The sequence below is a fragment of the Carettochelys insculpta genome, chromosome 4 (genome assembly GCF_033958435.1).
Source record: "Carettochelys insculpta isolate YL-2023 chromosome 4, ASM3395843v1, whole genome shotgun sequence".
Classification (NCBI taxonomy): Eukaryota; Metazoa; Chordata; order Testudines; family Carettochelyidae; genus Carettochelys; species Carettochelys insculpta.
The window spans coordinates 24987507-25011599 of record NC_134140.1 but is presented as its reverse complement, the minus strand read 5'-3'; the positions used below and the strand labels follow the sequence as shown (position 1 = coordinate 25011599).

The 24093-nt window shown below is 44.2% G+C and overlaps 1 protein-coding gene across 1 annotated transcript in view; it reads right to left on the bottom strand.

Annotated features, from left to right (window-relative positions):
* Positions 1-255: 255 nt before the first annotated feature.
* Positions 256-24093, bottom strand: part of JAKMIP1 (janus kinase and microtubule interacting protein 1) — a 165222-nt gene continuing 141384 nt past the window's right edge. The window contains exons 20-22 of the mRNA XM_074991717.1: positions 11345-11410; positions 7092-7136; positions 256-370 (exon numbers count right to left, since the gene is read on the bottom strand). Coding sequence (XP_074847818.1) covers positions 338-370; positions 7092-7136; positions 11345-11410 — 144 coding nt within the window. The 3' untranslated portion in view covers positions 256-337. The remainder of the gene's footprint in view (positions 371-7091; positions 7137-11344; positions 11411-24093) is intronic.

Below are 24093 nucleotides of genomic sequence, written 5' to 3'. Positions count from 1 at the left end.
CGATGAAAGCATGCAATATGGAGACGCAAAGCACATGGTATTATAATAAAAATTTTGGTAGGTAATAGTTCATAAAGCAGCCAGTAATTGCACTTGTTATATTTTCTCCCCTGTGTTTGGGTCTTTTTTGTAAATTCTGGATAAAATTTCCTAATGTTCATGGTGTGCTGGTCCTTATCTGATTATCAAATCATTCCAGTTTGAAACTATATCTTTATAAAATTCCTAATTTTAATTCAATTATCTTGCAGCTTGAATTATTATGCAAAGAGTTTCATGATAAAATGCACCAATTTAAAGCTGCTCAAATAAATATTTTGTTTTTTGCATGGTGGATTCAGTTGTTCACTCCACAGGCTCTTTTAATATCCTACAGGACAAAGAGAACATTGTAAGTTAAATCTTCTTTATTTAGACATTTTTGTTGACACCAAACCCCAAGCACCCACATATGACAACATCTAAAAGAATGGAGATCCACCTGTCTTCACAACAGAAAGCATCAAAGACTAGCATTATTAAGATACTCCAATATTCCCTACTTGTCTTCACCTGGAGGTGCAAGAGTCCAGCTTAAAATTGGATGTAGTTCCATTAACATAACTAAGACTTTCTCTGTACACTAAAGTTGCATTGGTATGGCAATATCGTTAACATGGTACAACTTCTCCAGTGCAGATGTAATATTACTACTATAAATGGACTTTCACCTGTATAGCTAATTCTTTTATGGGAAGGAGAATAAGCTATGTGAATATAAGGCACCTTTATGCCACTATAGCTACGTCTACACGTGAATGCTACATCGAAGTAGCTTATTTCAATGTAGCGACACATCCTCCAGGGCTGGCAACGTCAACGTTCAACATCGACGTTGCGCAGCACCACATCGAAATAGGCGCTGCGAGGGAACGTCTACACGCCAAAGTAGCACACATCGAAATAAGGGTGCCAGGAACAGCTGCAGACAGGGTCACAGGGCGGACTAGCGCTTCTGGGGCAACAGCTAGCCGCTCTCTTAAAGGGCCCCTCCCAGACACACGCAGCCTGCACAGCACGCGGTCTGCAGACCCATAGGCACGCACACCTCGAGCGACGCAGTCATGGACCCACAGCAGAAGCAGCAGCAGCAGCAGCAGCAGCAGCAGCAGCAGCCACCAGAGGTCCACACAGCCACCCCTGCAGGAGCAGTGCTCGCCCTGCTCGATGCCATGCAGGAGGCAGCTGAGCACCTCCTTGCCACAGAGGAGGAGCTGCCTGCAGAGGAGGAGGACTCAACCCACAACCCTGCAGCACCCCGCCGCCCCTCGCGCTGCACACACCGCCGGCTGTGGAGCTACCCCACCAGCACCGACTGGTGGGAGCAGCTGGTGCTCGGAGAGTGGGACAACGACCGCTGGCTCCAGAACTTTCGGATGAGCCGGCAGACATTTCTGGAGCCATGCCAGTGGCTCACCCCCACACTGAGGCACCAGGACACCGCCATGCGGCGTGCCCTCAGCGTCGAGAAACGGGTCAGCATCGCTGTCTGGAAGCTGGCCACTCCAGACAGCTACCGATCCGTGAGCCAGCAGTTTGGCGTCGGCAAGGCCACCGTCGGGGCTGTCCTCATGGAGGTAAGAGGACCGACGGGGGGAGGGGGAGGCAGCCCTGGCAGGGGAGGGGAGGGGGGGGAGCCCTGGCAGGGGAGGGCCACACATACCCTGCACACCCCTCATTGGTGCTCTCCCATATGCTTCCCCTGCAGGTCGTCTGCGCCATCAACACCCTGCTCCTCCACAGGCTCGTGAGGCTTGGGGACCCGGATGCCGCCATTGCAGGCTTTGCCACCCTGGGCTTCCCCAAATGCTTCGGGGCTCTGGATGGGACTCACATCCCCATCCGTGCCCCGGAGCACAGTGGAGGACACTACATAAAGCGGAAGGGCTACCACTCAGTGGTCCTCCAGGCCTTGGTGGACAGCCGGGGCCGTTTCCTGGACATTTATGTGGGCTGGCCTGGCAGCACCCACGACGCCCGGGTATTCCGGAACTTGGGCCTGTGCCGCCGGCTGGAGGCAGGGACCTACATCCCCCAGCAGGAGAGCCCTGTGGGGGACACCACCATGCCCCTCTGCGTCATCGCGGATGCGGCATACCCCCTCCGGCCCTGGCTCATGCACCCGTACACGGGCCATCTGTCTGCCAGCCAGGAGCGCTTCAACCAGTGCCTGAACCACACGCGCCAGGTGGTGGAGCGCACATTTGGCCACCTCAAAAGGCTCTGGAGGTGTCTCCTCACCCGCCTTGATGCGGGCCCCACCAACTTCCCCCAGATTGTGGGTGTATGCAGCGCCCTACACAAGCTGGTGGAGAGCAAGGGGGAGGCCTTCTTTCAGGGCTGGGCTGTGGAGGCTGGCAGGGCCGATGTGCAGCCACCCGCTGCCCCCAGTCGCCAGGTGGACCCCGGGGGGACCCGGGTCCATGAGGCCCTGTGGGCCCAGTTCGATGAGGCCGCGGGGTGAATGCTGGCAGGCCCCGCACTGCACCCCCCCATCCTCCACAACACTCCCTGCCCCTATGCCCACACCACAGAGCACCCAAGAGCACCCCCCCCCACTTTTCTTGTAAAAATAAAAGCAGACAGTTGTTTGTCAACTCAAACACTTTACTGGAACTCTTATTATTATTATTATTATTATTAATATTATGAACAAGACAAACTATGTACAGGGGAAATCTAACTGATAAATATATATACATTATAAAAATCGGGATAACATGAAAGGGGAAGACAAGGAAGGGGAGAACTATTTACATGGGGGGTAAGGATCAGCATAGTAATGGGTCACAAATACAAACTATTTACAACAAAATAACAATAAACTGGGGGGAATATATACAAAGAGGGAGGGAGGGGGCCACGCCCTGGGCCCCACGCCCCTACAGTCCAGCGCTGGGGGTGGGCGGCCGGGATCCCCGCCTCGGCCGCAGCCCTGGCCAGGGCTGGCTGGGGGCCGGGCGGACCAGGAGATACAGCCGGTGAGTGTCAGCTGGCCCCAGGTCCCCCTTGGCGGAATGGCCCTCGGTGGCGGGTGGCAGTGCGACGGTGGACGGCGCAGCGGGTGGAGCAGCGGGTGGAGCAGCAGGTGGAGCAGGCGCGGTGGGCGCTGGGGCGGCCGGCGCGGCCTGGGGGGCCAGGGAGTCCGCGATGCGGTTGAGGGTGCACATGTAGGCCCCCCATGCCTCCTGGCGCCAGGCCAGCGCCCGCTCCTGCAGGTGGAGGCGGCGTTCCTCCACCCGCAGCCACTGCTCAGCGACCTCCAGCTGCCGACGGTGGAGGGCCAGCAGCTGGGGGTCCGTCGCCATCGGCTGGTGGTGCTGTGTCTGCCGTCTTCCCCGCTGTGGGCCCGGTCGGTGCTCCGCCGAGGGGCTGGCCTGGAGTGATGGCCCCGGAGGGCCTTCTGGGACCACCGATGCCTTGCCGGTGCTCTCCGGTCCTTCCAATGGTGCAGCTGCGGAACACAGAAGGGGTGGGGGAAGAAGAGTGGAGACAGCCGTTAGTGTGGGCCCCGAGCCGTGGCTCTTGTCCCCGCACCCCTCTGCTGCAGGTTCCCCATCCCCGTCCCCGGGAGATGCTGCTGTGATGGGGTTCTGGGGTCCCCCTGCACTGCACCCCATCCGCTGGCAGGAGTGACTCTCACTCAGCAGGTACAACAGGAGGTTTATTAGGCAAGAGATGCCCAGTTTCTCACAGAAGCGACAGTACAGCAGTCAGAGACGGTCCTTCTAACCTGTCCTGGGGAGAAGACCCCAAGGGGTGCCCCTCTGGGGTGTAGCTTTCCCCCTCCTCAGGCTGGCTGCCTTCTAGCTCTCCCTTCCCCTAGCGTCTAACTGCCGCCCCCAATTCAAACCCAGCTCGGCTCCTCCCTCCTCTTTGTTCAGGGCAGAGGTGTAACCTGCCAGTTGTAGCCCCAGGATCATCATTAGCCACTGGGAGCTATTCAGCTTGTTTCTCATATCTAGCCTGAGTCTCGCATTTGCACTCCCCCCACTCCATCACATGCTGCTGCTGCTGCTGCTGCTGCTGCTGGGTGTCCCACCCCCTCCCCCCGGGGGACCCTAGAGGTTCTGCTCCCCCCAGCCCCAGGGATGGGGCATGGCACTGTCGTGCTGGAGGGGGCAGGGGCGGATGCACTCTTCTGAGGGACATGTCACTGCTGTCCTTGGGGCCATGGTCATCTGGGCATGTGGAGGGCCCTGGCCATATCTATTACCCCCGCCCCTCAATCCCAGGGGTGTGCACCGGGGGGGTACATACCTGACGGTCCACTCCCACGGTCGGGGGACACCCGGGGGGCGGACGCCCGGCTGGAGCTCCTGGATGGGAGGATGATGTGGAGGCCGGCGTCACTGGAGGAGGAGTCCCTCTCCTCCTCCTTCTCCTCCGGTGCCCCGGGGGTGGGCTCCTGGGGGGGCCCCCAGCGTGCGGGCCTTGCCTCCGGGGCGGACTCCGCCTCCAGGGCCTGCTGGGGCTCCTCGGCTGAGGTATCAAGAGTGGCCGGAGGGGAGGAGGTGTGCCAGGGGCCCAGGATGTCCCTGAGCTCCCTGTAAAAGGGGCAAGTGATGGGGGCGGCCCCAGATTGGCTGGCCGCATCCCGGGCCCGGGCATAACCCTGCTGCAGCTCCTTCACTTTACTCCAGACATGATCCAGAGTGCGGGCAGGGTGACCCTGGGTGGCCAGGCCCTCAGCCAGCCAAGCGAACGCATCCACGTTCCGCCTCTTGTTCCCCATTACTTGGAGCACCTCCTCCTCGCTCCAGAGCCCCAGCAGGTCCCGAAGCTTGGCCTCCGTCCAGGAGGGGCCCCGCTGCCGCTTCCCCGCCTGGCTGCTGGGCTGTGAGCCCTGGCTTCCCTTGGGGGGGGGTCCCCTGGGGGCGCTGGCAGGCGGCCATCACGGCGGGTGGGGGTATGTGTGGCTGCGGAGGAGCGTGCAGGCTAGCCGCGTGTTACTGCTGCTGCCTGCACACTCTCTCAGCTTCCTGCACAGGAAGGCAGGGGTGGAGACCTCTAAGGGGCTGCTCCACGCGGCCACCATTGAGCTGAGGGGCTGGAGAGAGCATCTCTCAACCCCTCAGCTGATGGCCGCCATGGAGGACCCCGCAATTTCGATGTTGCGGGACGCGCAACGACTACACGTTCCCTACTTCGACATTGAATGTCGAAGTAGGGCGCTATTCCCATCCCCTCATGGGGTTAGCGACTTCGACGTCTCGCCGCCTAATGTCGATGTTAACTTCGAAATAGCGCCCAACACGTGTAGCCGTGACGGGCACTATTTCGCAGGTTGGTGCCGCTACTTCGAAGTAGTGTGCACATGTAGACGCACCTTAAGACTGCATCCACACTAGGGATTGCACCAGTATAACTATAGCAGGTTTTTAAAAAAACAAATTACTCTAACTGGCATAGTTGTACAATTGTACTGATTGTGTACAGATCAGGCTTACAACTAGCTAGAGCTGTTCAACCTTTTTTTTTAAATTTAAATTTTCAAAATTGCAACAAATATTTGGTGACAATATTGAGAGTTTTGGGGTTTTTTACCAAAAAAATTTACTAGCATTTTCTAAAGTTTCATATATGTCTAGTATTCATTTGTAAACAATATTTTGTTGTTGACTTTTGAAAAAAAATGTTCAGCATTTTGCGACGTGCTCAAGTGAAGACTGAGCTAAACAAAATCAGATGAAACCTCCCTAACAAAAATAATTTAGTGGTTGCTTTTATTTTGATATCCCATTTACTCTCTCACATCCAAATTATCTCTGTTTCCTTTGGTAGTGGCAAAACCAAATCTTCTCAGAGACAGAAATCTCAACTAAACAAGGTTCAGGCAAGTCACATCCCAACAGACTCTCCACTGCTCTGAACAGTTCCTCTCCGCAAGACTTTACTGGGGCCATGGCAGAGGATAAGAATAACTTGCCTCACCCACTGGTATAGCACAGGAATATATTATCATCTGTATGAGATGGGTTTGCCACAGATACTTTAGTCTGATTCCTTATTGCTTCGTTATTTGCAGGCTACCAGTAATCTGTGGACACCTGCAAGGACAACTAATGAGACAATTAAAAGACGAACAAAAAATCTATAAGGTAATAACAGACTGTCAGCCGTTTCTTCGCTATAACATTGCTCAATCTTGGAAAGGTGGTGTTCCAACTTCACTTTGATTTTTCATTGGTCTTTTGTTTAACTATCGCAGCATGACTATTACACTTGCATAAAACCAATAAATAGTATTTGAATAACCATGCCCATCACTACTGTTACTTTACTCAAGGTCAATAAACAGCTTAAGAAAAATGTAAAATACAAAAAAGTACGTAGCAGTGCAACATACTGCAGGGCCTGACCCAATTGAAATTAGTACAATGCAAAGATAACCACTGATCTTACTGGGAGTCAAGTAAGTCCCAAATAAAGCACAGCCAATATTACGTTAAAATAAAAGTTCCCGTGACCTCAATATGCAGAAGAACTTCACAGGTTCAAACTCAGATCTCAACATAAGCCAAATATGATAATATTTCAGGGGGGTGACTATTATACTTTCATCCCTGTGACTTTTCTCTAAGCAAAAATGTAAATGTTGAAATAATTTGGGCAGCCTTATTTTCAGGCTGCAAAAAGTTTGAGGAAAAAGAGGGGTAAAGAGTGAATGAATGACCATTTTTGAATTTGTGGCCCATTAGTTTTAGTCCCAGGGGTTTTGAGTTAGACCCTGACATCATACTCAGGCACTTCAATAAAAGAACCCCAACTTTTAGGAGTGCTAAGCTCTAGCAATCCCCCCGAAGTCAACAGAAGCAGCAGACGCTCAGCATCTTTAAAAACTGGTTAAATGTAGGTACCCAAGTCAGAATTTAGGAGCCAAATTTTAGACATCCTGGTTTGAATGTGTTGGTTGTTGTAATTTCTTTTCACGTAGGCATTGACATGGCAGTCTTCACTATGGTCTTCATCATCCTGCAAAGGAAAAGTCTCAAAATGCAGCAAAATCTAGCAGTTGGATAGTAGGTACATTAAATATAAAGAATACCAACCATATATCTTGGCTCAGGAGTGTCATCAAGGCCACACAATGAATGCTAGTGAGAAAAACAAAAAAAGGAACAAAAACTATAAAATAAGATCAAAAGAAAATGAGAAAAAAGAAAAGAAAAAAGATGTAAGATATGTAATAAAGAATTCAGTGACATTATTTTACAGTAGTTAGCTCCAGTTGAAATTATTTGAAAAGGATATACAGTGTTCAGGAGTTTTTCTTCTGATCTTACACTGAAAACAGAGGGAATATGTAAAATTCAATACTCAGTAGTAGCGTTAGAAACTGTAACTCCCAAAGATTATGGACATCAATACAAGCAATATGAGCCTGGGCAATGACGTCTGAGCATATGCTTAAAGTTAATTATGTTAATTATGTTCTTAGGTGCTTTCCTGATTCAGGAACTAAATAGTCTGAAGTACGAATGAATGGAAGTCACAGCGTAAAAAATTAATTTTAGCAAGTTGGTATAATCTTAAACAGGGATATAATCTAACAGTATACAAATTTTAGTATATATTTCTCTACTTTTAAAAATATTTCTGGAGTCTCTTCATTGTTGAGTCGTCCGGCTGGCATTCCACAACTTTGGTGTGTATAACCTTAAGGAAGGAGACAGACAAGCTGAGGAACCCAAAGGGCAAAAAAACTATAGGCAAAATCAGAAAGTGAAGTGACAAACCTATCCCCAGCCACACACTTCAGAAATAAATTACTACAGCTTCAAAAACGTACCACTTCACTAGACAGCAAATTCATTATGCGCAGCGTCATCTACATGCACTAATCACTCTGCATTCGCTGACATGATTAATTTCCAAGGCTACAGTTACACTACAGTGATCTGTTGACAGAAGTCACTGTTGGAGGAGACTCCCTGACAAAATTTCTGTTGACAAAGTGCGGCCACACACAAAAGCCAATTGGAAGAGCACTCCACTCTTTCGACAGAGCGGCCAGACTGCCCAGCTGCCCTCTCGACAAAACAGGCACCCAGAAGCACAGCAGACAGGGCTGCCCATTGTTCTGGATGCCCTGTCAGTTGAGAGAAGGCCCCTGCAAAGCATCCACGCAGCTTTTTTTTTTTTTTTTGACAGAATCTGTCGACAGCAGCGTTATGCCTAATGGCTGAGAGGCAGAGCAGTGCTGGCGAAAGTGCTGAGTTTTGTCAACAAACTGTTGATAAAATATATTTTGTGTGTGGATGTTCCACTAGTTTTGTCAACAAAACCAGGGTATTGTCAGCAAAACTCACTAGTGTAACCATAGCTCAGTAGAACAATGAACTAAAACTGATGCCATTTATTGATTCACTTCCTGCTTAAGCTTCTCTAAGTGCAGTCAAATGTGGAATTTAATCTACATCAGCAGCCCACAGGAGGGGTTAGTGCACATGCACAGGCACAGAACAGGGTTAGAAATGCGACACCAACATTATAAATGCAAGTAGTCACTGAAGAAGTATCCAGTGACAGAAGCTGAAGAACACAGAAATAATTCTGTAGGTACCTGTGGGCAATCACCAGCAGTAGCAACCTCAGTTTATGACAGATATGGGAAGTCCCTCAAAAAAACTGGCTATGAGCTGAGAAGTTTTCTGCTCAAGTAGTACAATATGGGAACATAAATAAATGTGACCTGCTACCAACATTCTGTCAAGTAAATAGGCTTAAGATTTTTCTCTGTAACCTCGTTTTACACTTTCACTGTTCTGGCAAGTCAAATGAGGAAACACTGACAACATCCATCTAAAAATAATAGTCTCCCTCTTACATTTATTTTATGAACTATAACTGTATTGAATTAATAAAATATATTTTGTCAGATTTTGTGTCTCCGTATTAGGGCCTCCAGGCTAGTGGCTAGATTGTTGGTTGGGGCAGCAGGGAGACCAGATCTCTCCTTTTCCTTCAGGTCCTATCCCAGAGGCCTGAATTGCTCAACCCCGAAGCAGATGTGTCATGCTCCCAGCTGGGGGAAAGAAGGGGCAGGACCTGTTTTCCTGAGCTGCTCCCATGCAACTCCTTTTGGTTTGGGATGTGGCCTGCTAGTCCAGTTTCCACACAGCTGGGTCTTGTCTGCAGACTTCCCTTGCCCTCCAGTGGCTGCATTGGCAGAGCTTCTGCCTCTACACCAGACAGCCCCTGATTGATCCACCGTCCCTTCTTTTCTCCCCACTCTGGGTCTGCCATTTGCAAATCAAACCACAGAAATGCAAGCTAGGCATTCAGAAAACCAACCTAATTTTGTATGTGTTTATAATCCAGTGCCATGTCCTGTGAGCATTTCAGACAATAGGGCACATCAGCTAAGTAAGGTTTGGAAAATGGACTCCCAGTAAGCTCAGTAACCAAGTCCTCCTGACACAGCAGGGCTAAGCAGGACAGAGGCACCATAGCTCAAGTGCTTTAGTCCTGGATCTCTACTGAGCTGATTTAGCTGAAGTGTTTTAGCAAATGGACTTAAAGCACTAGCACTCATCTCCTCACTGAATCCTGCAGAACTGTTTGCCTACAGGCAGGCGATCTAGGAAGCACTGATGCCTGCAGTCCTGAGACCCCACTGAGAAATTGTTTGGCTGTCATGTGAAAAATACGAACTTCTTCAAAGCATTGCAGCATTTGAAACCAGGGTATTGATTCGGGCTCTGTCTACACCTAAAGACCAGTGTTCCCTGTAAGCTGAGCTGTTTAGTGACCAACCATAAGAGATTCAAATTCTGCCCAACTAATTAGCAGAGTACCCATAGTGCCCACAGCCAGCAGCATGTGTTTGTACTGGTGGAGCACATCCACACATGCTTTGGTGCACATAACAAAAATTCGAGGGAACATTGCTAAGGAACATACTCTACCCTCCATTATTCCCAATTAATATGATGCTTGCTCTGATGTGTTCCATTATCCATTAATTATCTGCTTCTAAAACAACTTGAGCAATTATTCACACCCAGTTTCCCTGATGTTAAAATTATTCCAATATTGCCAAATGTAGACCTATTGTTTTGCTTTCTGTCTATAGACTTGTGTATCTCTTATCTGGGCTACACACACCCCTTTTCTATTCAACGACATTTTTAGACCCTTCTACTTCCTGTCTATAACTGACAAGCACCAAAGCCAAGGTGGCAAAATAATAACCATGTGCAGATTAGAAATTAAGCTAATATTCACATGTTGTTTGATTTTATATAGTGCATTAGATATGGAAAGAACAGCTTGCATGAATCAAGGAGGGCCAAGTTCTGCTCACCACAAAATAAGGGAAAAGAACAATTTAATGATATGCGACTACGTGTAAAGAGAATTGGCTGTATTCTCAGCTTTTTCACAGACTTCTTTTGTAACCTTGGGGAAATCAACTAGTGTGTGATCTACAGGATCCCAAGACTTCAGTGTATGTCCTGGGCATAAAGTTACCTTGTTTCAGAATTATGACCTCAATCTTTCAAAGCCCCTTTTTCAAATTTGGGAACCTAAAGTTATTCATGCATTCACTTTACAATACAGAGCCTTTTTTAGTTCCCTAAATATAAATTTGGATTCCTAGTTTTGGGCAAATGTATTTGAATACAGGGCCCACAATGCCACAAAATGGGGATAAGGTTTTCCTACCTAACAGGCATTTTCTGAGTCATCAAAGTTTATATAGTACAGGGCGCCTCAGCCTGAAGGTGGCCTGACACAAATGAAGAAGGAGGGAGTCCACGTGTATGGGATTTCCCCAGAACGTATTTGACTCTTTCTTAAATAGTATAAACTAAAGGATATTCATGCTCCAGCCCACGTTAGTCAGGTTTTTTTTTTCCAAAACCCAGTTGATGAAAACAATCACTGGGTATTCTGAGTTGGCTTTCACTCGCTATGTAACAATGGAAAAGATATGTAGTCATTCCCCAAAGTGCTTGGCAGTTCTTTGTTAATTCGAAAGTTTCTTTGAAATCCAGATGAGAAAAGTTTCCATGTTAATATAGGTTATTCAGATCTAATGACCACATGTGACACTGCACTTCCACTGTGCACTGGAGCTTCCTGAAAGCTGCTGCAGAAAATTGTACACAGAAAGGAAAATGGGTTTTAAAAAGTGATGGACTTTTCCAGACTGAGTGCTTATATTACTAATCAAGATTTAAATAGAGTTTTTCATGCATTGAAATAATGCCACTGGAACTTGAGGACATGTGCAGTGAGATGAGAAGACAACATTAGAGGACAAAACTCATGAATTACTAATGCTCAGTACATTTACCTTCTCTTCTATTTCTTTAAGTTGCCGCTTTTGCAGTTCCATTTTGTCTTCTAACTCTCGAATCCGCTATAACAAACATGTAAAATAGAATACAAAATATTTATAAAAACTAATGTTTATCCAGAAAAATGTAAATAACTTTTAAAAGCAATGGATGAAAAGATGCTCATTAATGTGTTCAGAAGTTTCATGCACACAAAATTCGGTGCACAACAGATTCAACTGTAGGTTATAGGAGTTAAACTGGCCAAATACTGGTCTGGAGTAAATCAGCTTAGCTCCTTTCAAACCTCTGTGTCCTTGATTTAAATGGTATTAGTGATTTACAACAGAAGTCAATCTGGCCCATTCTGTTTATTAGCAGAAATGCCCATGTATTAGAATATAGGCTGGCCCCAATGCTATATTGCCAGTCACATACAGACACGGAGCAAGATTGCCACCAACATTGTGTGGCTAAGAGCAAAATTACCTTTGCTGGATTTATGGGAGAGTTTTCATTTACCCAGCTCATGTCTAGTGGACACTTCTTTGCTTCATTTTAATCCCTTTTTTCCAATATAACATAGCTATTCTACTTGGGGGGCAATCATACATTATCAGCAGAAGATGCTAGGAGATCTGGGCATGCAGACATTCCTCATGGAGCCTGAGGGGATCATCTTACCTATGCTCTGAGGAACTTGCCTAAGCAAGAATCCTGAGAAAAGTTCATCCCATGTAACGACCAGTTCAAACTTCCACCAAAGGGGGTGGAAAGATGCAATGGGAGTTAAACTGGATGATAAATTATGGTGAAGTTCTTCCTACCTTTAAATAGCCTTCAAAGAATTAAATTTTTATTGGTAAATGTAAATTTTATTGTACACCCACCTCCAACACAAATAATCAAAATGCATAGATAGGTGAAGTAAGCTTTTCGAGTTTGATTTAAGCACATTTGTTTTGTATATTCTGAGAGTTGATGATGACCATTTGTGTTTTTTATGGTCATAAAGGTTTAATTTTCTGACTCTCAGCATATACTGCCATTAAGTATGTATTGTCTGTCCCCAGTAATTAACCACAATGGTGGAAATTTAAAGAGATAATTTTAAAAGTGCTTACAAGTAAACATGGTCATTACTCTTTATAATTATAATAAATAAAAATTGATTTTTGCCATCCCTACTATTAATAAGTATCATACATTTTGTTTCCAGAACAGATTCCTAAAATGACAGTAACAGAGAGAAAGCCATGCTAGTCTATATACTATCAAAACAAAAAAGCAGTCCAGTCGCACTTTAAAGACTAACAGAATAATTTATTAGGTGATGAGCTTTCGTGGGACAGACCCACTTCTTGAGATCATAGCCATACCAGAACAGACTCAATATTTAAGGCACAGAGAACCAAAAATATTAATCAAGGCTGATAAATCAGAAAAAAATCATCAAGGTGAGCAAATCAGAGAGCACAGGGGAAAAAGCGGGGGTGGATTTATATTTCCTATCTTCCTTCAGTGCTTTCTTTTCCTGTGCATAAGTCACATCATTTTGTGTATTTCTAGGCTTTCCAGAGGGGGTATTTTATTATGTTTTTAGTGTACTGTGTTTGGCTTAATTACAGGTACTTTGCTCTAAGTGCTTTGCATCTGGGATGTTTTGTAAATAACACTAAATTTCATCTCTCACGTTGCCAAACCACCTAACATCAATTAATCCTTCTGAAATTGCTAACAACCCTCTCTAGCTCTTATTAACCTCATATGACATATAACGAACCGTTTTCAACCTCGCTATTCACCCTTACTTCTAGGTCAATGGTAAATATAATAGATAGCAATGGTTCCTATATGGAATAATGAAGCAGATTTGAAAATGGTGTGCTTGGGTTGACAAAGAGTTAAAGCAAAAGTACTGCTTTCTTTACTCTGATTCAGCAGAAAAGGAACTAGAATTGAGCAATTTTCCAGAGTCTTATTAACAGGAAAAATTCAAAAACAAGAGCAAAGCAACTCAGAACATTTGTTTCAACTACCAGAGACCCTGCTAGCTTTTGGCATGACGCTTGACTTCAGCTCCAGAGAAGAACTGAATTGGGGCTGTCCTTCAAGCAATCATTTCTATATTTAAAGTTCCACTCTACTTAGCAATGCTTTAGCTCTTTCTCTTACTTCTTTTCAACCCATCTGCTTGTGGGCACATGTAACACACAGGCTACGTCTACACGTGCACACTACATCGAAATAGCTTAGTTCGATGTAGCGACATCGCAATAAGCTATTTCGATGAATAACATCTACACGTCCTCCAGGGCTGGCAACGTCGACATTCAACTTCGACGTTGGGCAGCACCACATCGAAATAGGCGCTGCGAGGGAACGTCTACACGCCAAAGTAGCACACATGGAAATAAGGGTGCCAGGAACAGCTGCAGACAGGGTCACAGGGCGGACTCAACAGCAAGCTGCTCCCTTAAAGGGCCCCTCCCAGACACAGTTGCACTAAACAACACAAGATCCACAGAGCCGACAACTGGTTGCAGACCCTGTGCACGCAGCATGGATCCCCAGCAGCCGCAGCAGCAGCCAGAAGCCCTGGGCTAAGGGCTGCTGCACACGGTGACCATAGAGCCCCGCAGGGGCTGGAGAGAGAGCGTCTCTCAACCCCTCAGCTGATGGCCGCCATGGCAGACCCCGCTATTTTGATGTTGCAGGACGCGGATCGGCTACACGTGCCCTACTTCGATGTTCAACTTTGAAGTAGGGCGCTATTCCCATCCCCTCATGGGGTTAGCGATTTCGACGTTTCACCGCCTAATGTCGATTTCAACTTCGAAATAGCGCCCAACACGTGTAGCCATGACGGGCGCTATTTCGAAGTTGGCACCGCTACTTCGAAGTAGCGTGCACGTGTAGACACGGCCACAGTGTCTTTGCTCACACGTTAAGAATATCAAAATATCAGAAATCAAATGGTCAAACAAAATCCAAAATTCTACCTTTGGCAAGTAACACAGGAAAGATGCAAGAACAAGAGCAAAGCAATTCAGAACATTTGTTTCAATCACCAGAAACTTAGGAGCTGATTAAGAACTGGTGGTACCCTGGAACAACAGAGCCACAAGCCTACCCTCCCTCTATATATGAAAAGATTAATGTAAGATCATTATTTATGCTTTAAAATCTATTTGTGCTTATTATTACCCATGCTGCATAATACAATGACACAAATTATTTTAAAGTAAGAATGACACGACACATTTCTTTTTCTTCATTAAAGTGAATTGTTTAAATAAAATAGAGTTACGGAGCCTTGGGCCCAACACGCCGGTGGGCCTGGGACAACTGCCCCTTTTGCTCTTACGTTAATCAAACACTGCAGAGGCCTATCTAGCTTACAGCAAGCTTTGCAGAGAAAATACAAGCCTTTCCTTCTCTTTGCACTTTTATAACCCAATCCAGGTCACCTAGGTGGTAAACAGAGAACCTGACAATTTGGGACCCAGGAGTAACAATATTTTTTCACATGTAGAGGAACTTCACCTTGGGCTCTTCTATAGCTAAATGTAGTTTTTCTAACAGAGTGGCAGGCCTGAATGGATAATTATGAACTTTTAGCTTGATCTTTTGCATAATATAGATCAAAGAACTTCACCCAATAACATAGAATCATAGAATGCAAGGACTGGAAGGGACCTTGAGAGGTCATCTAGTCCAGCCCCCTGCCCTCATGGCAGGACCAAGTACTGTCTAGACCATCCCTGATAGACATTTATCCAACCTGTTCTTAAATATCTCCAGAGATGGAGATTCCACAACCTCCCTAGGCAATTTATTCCTGTGTTTGACCACCCTGACCGTTAGGAACTTTTTCCTGATGTCCAGCCTAAACCTCTCTTGCTGCAGTTTAAGCCCATTGCTTCTTGTTCTATCCTCAGAGGCCAAGAAGAACAAGTTTTCTCCCTCCTCTTTATCATACCCTTTTAGATACCTGAAAACCACTATCATGTCTCCCCTTAATCTTCATCTTCCTCAAGTCCTTGACTTCTATTTGCACTGAAGCAGATCTTTCAGGAAGACATCCAGCCTTGATTAAACATTTTGAACGATAAAAAATCTACCATATCCCTAGGTACATGTGCTAGTTCCAGGAAAGAAGCAAATACAATGAAAATACAGAGTATCTTGAGATTCTCTGAAAGGTGGCGGTATGCATTTCAGATCCAGAGACAATATTCCAAATTCCAACAGTTTTCATATCTCAGCCTCTCTCTATTTAATCTTACTATGACACGTCACTTTGCACACAGATATGTCATGGAGAAATGGTTAGCTACAGCTTCCACAGGAGGAGGCTACACTGGAGAGTTTTCTCAACAAAACCTACAGAGCGTCCACATTCCCAAGGTGTTCTGTTGACAGTGAAGCAGCAGACCACAGCACTTTTGTTGACAGTGTTCTGCCTCTGTCAATAGGGATCAGTTGACAGAAGCCAGTCCGGATGTTCTGGGGGGCCTTCTGTCAACAGACAGAGCTTCTAGGACACTGAGTAGCTCTGGCTGCTGTGCTTCCAGTTGGCTGCTTTGTTGAGAGTGGGCAGTCTGGCCACTCTCTGACAAGGAGTGGATGGTCTTTTATCCACTTTGCAGTCTGGCCACAATCTGTCAAAAGAAGTTTTGCTGGAAGATATCTTCCAACAGTAACTTCTGTCAACAGTGTAGTCATAGCCAAAGTGTTTAAGTCTCTGTATTAATATTGTTTTTTTAATGTTGTGTGATAGTTAACCCAAATTCCCATTGTATCATACTGAACCACAGAGATACAGATGGATATTCACAGTTATTCCCAAAATAATTAATGCAAATATAAAACTAGATTTCCACCACGTAAAAGTAGCATGTACACCTCTGACACCAGTAATAAATGCCTGGAGCAGAGCTGAATTAATTTCACTCATCCTCTGTTGGATATGGATTGATAAACGCTTAATCTACGCCTCATTTGAGACCTATCTACCAATAAAATGATCATATTTCTATATATTTCAGAGATTTCTTGTCACCGTAAACATCCTATGTAATGAGAAACAGTTAGAAAATTTTATCACCTTTGAGATTATGAACACATCATAGTATTTCCCTCCATAAATTATTTTAAATTAAGTTATGTTGATTCCCACTTACAATCATATCCCCAGTTTGCGTGACAGAATCTTTAATTTCCTGCATTGCCTGTCTGTTCTCTTTGTAACAGAATTTGACCTTGTTGAGATAAAGAGGAAAAAATTAAAATATCCTTTTTAACTCGAGAACTATCATGTGGCTTCTTTTTTAATTCCAGTTTTCAATACTGTCTCTGGTCAGAACTTTTAAAAATAACACCTTCATTGACAAATGCTTTCCTAATGGTAAGACAGAAACAAAACCCCAAGCACTGTAGTAAATGTTTTATGTAAAATCAGGGCAATTTTAACTAAATATGTGTGACGCTTTCTCCATGCTTTTAACCAGCAATAGAACTTATCTTTTTTATCTCTAATTATATTACACTCTTGTATAGGAAATCATTTTAAAGTTGCTTAACAAACAAGTAATATGCTGGAGTAAAACATTAATATCTCTTGTTCTACTCTTGTTCACTTCCAATTAAAATATTGGATTTCTTTTTACTTGTGTTGTGTGAATTTGCCTGCACTTTGTGTGTTTGCTAAGCAAGTTTACCTTAAAAGTGAGTAACTATAATATTTCAAGCACTACAAAAGAAAAGATGATGGGTTGAATGTAATAGGAGTTAAATTAAGCTTCAACTTAAAATGGAAACTTTGTGCTCAATACTTTCAAGGTATATTGAGAAGTAGGTTGTGCCTCTAGGACTAATTGTTTGCACTTGTGTTCAATTTTAAAAAACAGCCACCTTAGAGAACAGAAAAAAAGCCTTAGGCTATTGTTACATGGCACTCTTATCTCAAAATAAGATACACGATTTGTGCTATGCAAATTGCATATCCTATTCTGAGTCATTTTGAAATAGGCTATTTTGGGATTTGGTGCTGTCTACATAGCGCCAAATTTCAAAATGCAGGGCTATTCTGAGGCATCCCTTAACTCCTCCTTCAATGAGGGTAGAGGGATACTGAAATAGCACGGCCAGTATTTCAAATATTTCAAAATATTGGGTGCATTTCCTAGACATGGAGTTTTCTTTTGGGATACCTCAGTATGCCAAAATAGTTCTGCAGTGTAAACATAGCCTTAGAGAAGACAGAGATTCTTCCCAACATAAAGACTGTCCCCAAAAGTCCTCAGAAGTGTTGTTCATTTTATGTGGTACCCATTGATCAATAGGAATCACTTCTCTGATTAGGCAAAGAGGAGATATTTTGGTCATCATCTAATTGGACTAGTCACATGACAAATTTACCAAATTAAGGATTCCCAGTGAACTGATCCAGAATATGCTTATAAACAACATATTGCCATTCTATATTGTAACAGTTTACACTATCAAGCTGCTGTAGCTGCATTTTGTATTGTAGAGGCTTTACAGTCTAGAGCAAGAATAGTGGATGGGCTGCATAAGCTGCCTGCAGCCCACTGGGGTTCCCTGTGCAGCCGCCTCTCTCCCCCATGCATCTCTCGTACACCGGGGCATAAGAGCCACACACTTACCTGCTCCTCCCCATCTTTCCCAGCTCTTTCTAAATGTGCAAATCATCTGACTCATGCTCCATGCCCACTTCTTCCGCTCCCTCCCAGAGCCGGAACACTGAATCCCAGCATTCCCACTCTGGGAGGGTGGTGAAGGAGCAGGGCTCCGAAAGTCCTGATAGGAGGTGGAAGGTGAAGGAACTGCAGGGCTCCAGTGTCCTCATGCATGGCACATGACATAGAGGGGCTCATGCCTCCATAGGCCACAGGTGAAGCCTCAGTGGGCCACATGACACTACTAATCTGTGACTTTAGGCAAGCTGCTTATGCCCGAGTCTTTGCATTTCCCATAGTAAAGAAAGGATAATACCAATGTCCTACCTGAAACATTTGACCAACAGTTTCATAATGTCAACTGTTAGGTGACCAGGTCTGTTTTCTTTCAGTGCAAGGATGTTCTCCGCAGAACACTGAAGATCTACTGTGAAAATTACTCAGTACACTTTGTATAAGGGTAGAATATATCCAAAAATCATATGTGTATGCTTTTGGAATATTCAAACAGTATACCAGCCGCAGGGGATCTTCAGCGTCCTGAATTTACTCTTGGTTTCAAAGTACACAATTAAAAGCCTGCAAATTAATTTTAATTGCTTTTGTATTTTGGAAGTATGAATTCTGGCACATATAAGTCAGAAACTATATAGTATTCTATATTTTTCTATTATTTATTAATCTATATTTATTCTATTGTTTAGTTATATATTTATGCTATTGCTAAAGCATAAGAGGTTGATCAGGTGAAACAGGAAAATGTTTCTTATCATGATATCATGGCATTTTATAACAGTTGTATTCATAAAAGAACCTTCTCAATTTATGTCCTAGCATAATCCATTGGGACACTGCACAAATTATGCCATTAAATCTTTTGGTGGCTAAAAGAGCACACAAAGGAGCTACTGACAGCAAACAAAGAGCCACAGTCACCACAAAACAGCAAAATGAGTATGTAGACCTTAAAGAGAGGTAAGCAAGTATCAGTAACAACGTCACCACAGATTCTTAACATGATTTTCCTGCGTTCAGAATGAACGCCCATAAAAATTCCATCTGCTGATTTTATTGGTAGCAATGGGAACATTATCAAAGAGGACTCGGTATGGAACATTACTACTGGTAAGACTGTGGGTAGGCTCCTTTAGCCGTTCTAGTCACATGAGCATTCCAGCCGTACATATATTATCAATGATCACATATTACATTTGAAAAGACAAAGAAAATAGGAGATTCCAGAGGACTGCAAAAGGACACAAACAGGGTCCATTTGACAAAAAGGAAACACAATAAACTCTTTCATATCCGGCAACCCCCAGACCAGGAGGTTGCCAGATATTCAAATTTGTCACTTAATGGAGAGGCAGCTGGGGAACCCCGGCAGGAGGGCAGGGGATCCTGACAGCCCCGTGGCTGGGAGCTGGCTGGGGCACTGCCAGCAGCCACAGGGCTGAGAGCTGGCCAGGGCTTGAGGAACTCCAGTGGCCCAGGATGTGGGGCTCTGCCAGTGGGCCTGGAGCACGTGGGTCTGCTGGTGGGCCAAGGGCACAGGGCTGGGAGCCCGCCAGCACAGGGGAATGCTGGCAGCTGTGGAGCAGGGGAACTCCGTTGGGGAGGGAGCTCCACCGACAGCCCTGGGCCAGGGTCTGGAGCTTTGCAGGGGCCAGGGGAACAATGGTAGCCCCAGGGCTGAGATCTGGCAACTCTAGCCCCAGGTCCTGGGGCAGCCTCAGCCAGGAGAACCCAGAGGCAAAGCCAGCAGAGGATGGTTGCAGTTAATTGAGAGTTCCAGTTGAACGAATACAGGATAAGAGGGAGTTTACTGTAAGCACAACCCAGGCAATTACAAACCAGTCAGTGTAACTTCAGTATCTGGAAAGATAATGAGTAAATAGTTAAGTAATCATTTTTCAAGCACTTAGAAGATAATAAGACTATAAAAAGAGTCAATATGAACTTGCAAAAACCAATCATGTCAAACTAAACTAATCATTTTCTTTGACAGTGTAACAAGACCAGTGACAGAGGTGGGCTATCTTTATATTTGTAGGCTTTTGATATGGTCTTGTATGGCCTTCTCAGAAACAATCTAGGGAAATGCAACCTAAATTCAAGGGTGCTAGAACAATATTTATAGTGGAGGTTCCAAGAGCCATTGAAATAAACTGTAATCCTTGTAAATAATGGGCACGTTTTCAGGTCAGGGCATCGTACCCCACCACCCTCCTAGCTAGTTACAGTACTTATATCTAGAAGGAGCTCCTATAAGGTGGGTGCAAAACTGTTCTCAGAGCATAGTTATCAGTGGTTTAGAGTCGTGCTAGGAAGGCATATTGAATCAGATCCTGAAGACATTAGTTTTGGGACCAGTTCTATTCAATATCTTCATCAATGGTTTAGATAATGACATAAAGAATATGATTATAAAGCTTGCATATCATACCAAGCTGGGAGGGATTGCAAGTGTTTTGCAGAATAGGAATAAAATTGAAAATAATGTGAACAATTGGAGAAATAATCTCAAAAATATGATGAAATTCAACAAGGACAAATTCAAAGAACTCCACTTAGGAAGGAACAATCATTTGCCACATAGAAAACGGGAAATGATTGTCTGGGGAGGAGAACAACAGAAAGGGATCTGGGGGTCATATCTGATCACAAGTTAAATAGGTAATAAGGTAATGCATGTTGGAAAAAATAACCCAAATTACACGTACTACATGATGGGGTCAAATTTAGCTACGACAGATCAGGAAAGGGATCTTGGAGTTATAGTGGATAGTTCTCTGAAGACATCCACGCAGTGTGCAGCGGCAGTTAGTAAGGCAAATAGGATGTTAGGAATTATTAAAAAAGGGATCGATAATAAGACAAAAGATATCATACTTCCCCTATATAAAACTATGGTACGCCCACATCTCGAGTACTGCGTGCAGATGTGGTCTCCTCACCTCAAAAAAGATATATTGGCATTAGAAAAGGTTCAGAAAAGGGCGACTAAGATGATTAGGGGCTTGGAAAGGGTCCCATATGGGGAGAGGCTAGAGAGACTGGGACTTTTCAGTTTGGAAAAGAGGCGATTGAGGGGCGATATGATAGAGGTATATAAAATCATGAATGGTGTGGAGAAAGTGAATATAGAAAAATTATTTACCTTTTCCCATAATACAAGAACTAGGGGACACCAAATGAAATTGATGGGTAGTGGGTTCAAAACTAATAAAAGGAAATTTTTCTTCACACAGCGCACAGTCAACCTGTGGAACTCCTTGCCCGAGGCGGCTGTGAAGGCCAGGACTCTATTAGGGTTTAAAAAAGAGCTTGATAAATTTTTGCAGGTCAGGTCCATAAATGGCTATTAGCCAGGGATAAAGTATGGTGCCCTAGCCTTCATAACAAGGGCAGGAGATGGATGGCAGGAGATAAATCACTTGTCTTCTGTTCTCCTTCTCTGGGGCGCCTGGCATTGGCCACCGTCGGCAGATGGGATGCTGGGCTTGATGGACCTTTGGTCTGACCCAGTATGGCCATTCTTATGTTCTTATGTTCTTATGTTCTTATGAGCAAGGAGGTTAATACTGATGCAATAAAAATGAATATCATTCTGGTTTGTATTACCAGCAATGTTGTAAGCAAGACTTGAGAAGTAATTCTTCCAAACTTCTCTGGGTTGATTAGACTTCTGCTGGAGTATCATGTCAGGTTTCGGGCACCACGTTACAGGACAGATGGGGATAAATTGGGAAAAGTCCAGCGAAAAGCAACAACAATGATTAAGGGTCTAGAAAATAGGACTAGTGAGGAAAAATTGAAAAATAAATGATTTATTTAGTGTAGAGAAGTGATGAGAAGACTGGCAGTGGAGGGGGAGTGATAATAGTTTTCAAGTACATAAAAGGAAGAGGGAGAAAATTATTCTCCTTAACTCTAAGGACAGGACAAAAAGTAATGAGCTGAAGTTGCAACAAGGGAGATGTAGGTTGGATATTAGGGAAAACTTCCTGTTGGGGCGGTTAAACACTGGAATACATTGTTTAAGACGATTGTGGGATCTCCATAATTCTAGATTTCTTACGGCAAGTTAGACAACCACTGGTCAAACTTAGTCCTGTCATGAGTACAGGGGACTGGACAGGATGACCTCTCATAGTCCCTTCTGTGCTATGATTCTCCAATTTTATATGCCACACACTTACACAGGTCACCTAAGTCGTGCAAAGGGCCTTGCACTGGCCTTCTACATCAGAAGAAACATCCATCAATTTGACCCACTATCTTGGACTGAGAAAAACATCTGCCAGTTTTGATTAGATAAATTAAGACTACAGAATTTGAAGGAAGTTTAATTAGGGTATGTTGTGCATGGTGTCACCTAGTGGTGTAACAGTCTAATACAGGTTAGCATATCATTATAAAGCACAGTAACAGAGAGGTAACCATGTTAGTCTGCACTCCAACAAAACAAAACAGCAGAAATGCAGCCCTTTAAAGACTAACAAAATGATTTATTTGGTGACAAGCTTTCATGGGACAGACCCATGAAACCCCAGGGTTTTCTAAGGAAAAGCCTCTTCCAGAAGCACAATCAAGCAAGATTATGCAAAGGAAATACAAGGTTTGTAAATCAGCATTTCATTTGCATTTTCAATCTCCCTCATTTGCATTCTTCCTCCGAAAGGGGAATGTGGTGTACACACAGCCTTAAAGACTAACAAATCTATGGGCAAAAGCTTTTGCTATAAAGGTGCACTGGACTCTTTGTTGTTTTTGCTGACTCAGACTAACCCACCTACCCCTCTGAAACATGTCTCAATGAGATGTGAGTGTTAGCGTAAAGAGGCTTGCTATGCATGCTACTCCTTGCACAGAATACTGAAAATGTTACTGTACACTTCTGTATAAAAGTTCCCTTTTGTGATAATCATAACTGTGTCTGTGATATTTACAAGAGAAAGATTTATAAACTTGTTAGCACTTTGTAAATAAATAAATATTTTAAAATACTACCTATAGTTCCAAATCAAAGTATAGTCCTATAGTGGATACGCCCAAACCATAATCAACTGATCAGAGGGCTTTTCACTACCAAATACTGAGATAAAAATATTTTAAGTACCTCGAAACTCAGGGAGAAAGGCTCAGCAACACTCTGGTTTAAAATATTGCATAAAAGGTGATGAGTTGTAAGCAGATTGTTCAAATATGGGGCCAGATCCAATGGAGCTGCAATTTGTGGTTGATATACTGATGAAGTTTGCAGATGACACTGAGATGGGAGGGGTTACAAGTGCTTTAGAGGATAGGTTCAGAATTCAAAATGATCTGCACAAAGTGGGGAGATTGTCTGAGGTAAATAGGATAAAATTCAACAACAAATGCAAAGTACTCCACTTAGGAAAGAACACTCAGTTGCACACATACAAAATAGGAAATGACTATCTAGGCAGGCATAATGCAGGAAGGGATTGAGGGGTCATAGTGAACCACAAGCTAAATATGAATCAACAGTGTAACATGGTTGCAAAAAAGTAAACATAATTCTGGGAGTATTAACAGGAGTATTGTAAGCAAGTGTTGTAAGTTTAAATTACAGCAAGGGACATTTAGGCTGGACATTAAGAAAAACTTCCCAACTGTAAGGGGGGTTAAGCCTGATGATAAATTTCCTAGGGAGCTTTTGGCATCTTTATGCCAATTTTGTGCATACACTCTCCACAAATATTGTCAACAAAACTGTGGTTTTGCCAGCAAAACTCACTAGTGTAACGGCAGCCTTATTGGATATGTCTTTTTTTCTACATATGTGTCGGGCAAGACGCAGATGACCTCTGTTTTAATTTTTTCTTGATCCTCTTTTAAAAATCTCATGTATGTAATGCATATATTATATACAGAATAATTTAGAGACATGGTTTTCCAGGAATTGCTTTGACCTGGGTTTTCTGTCACTGTATGTTTTACATTTGTTAGCATGTGTGTTCAGAGAGACATGGAGAGAGAGTGCTTGAAATTTCAAAAATCAGATGGAGAGAGAAATCTCTGATCTGCAATTTATT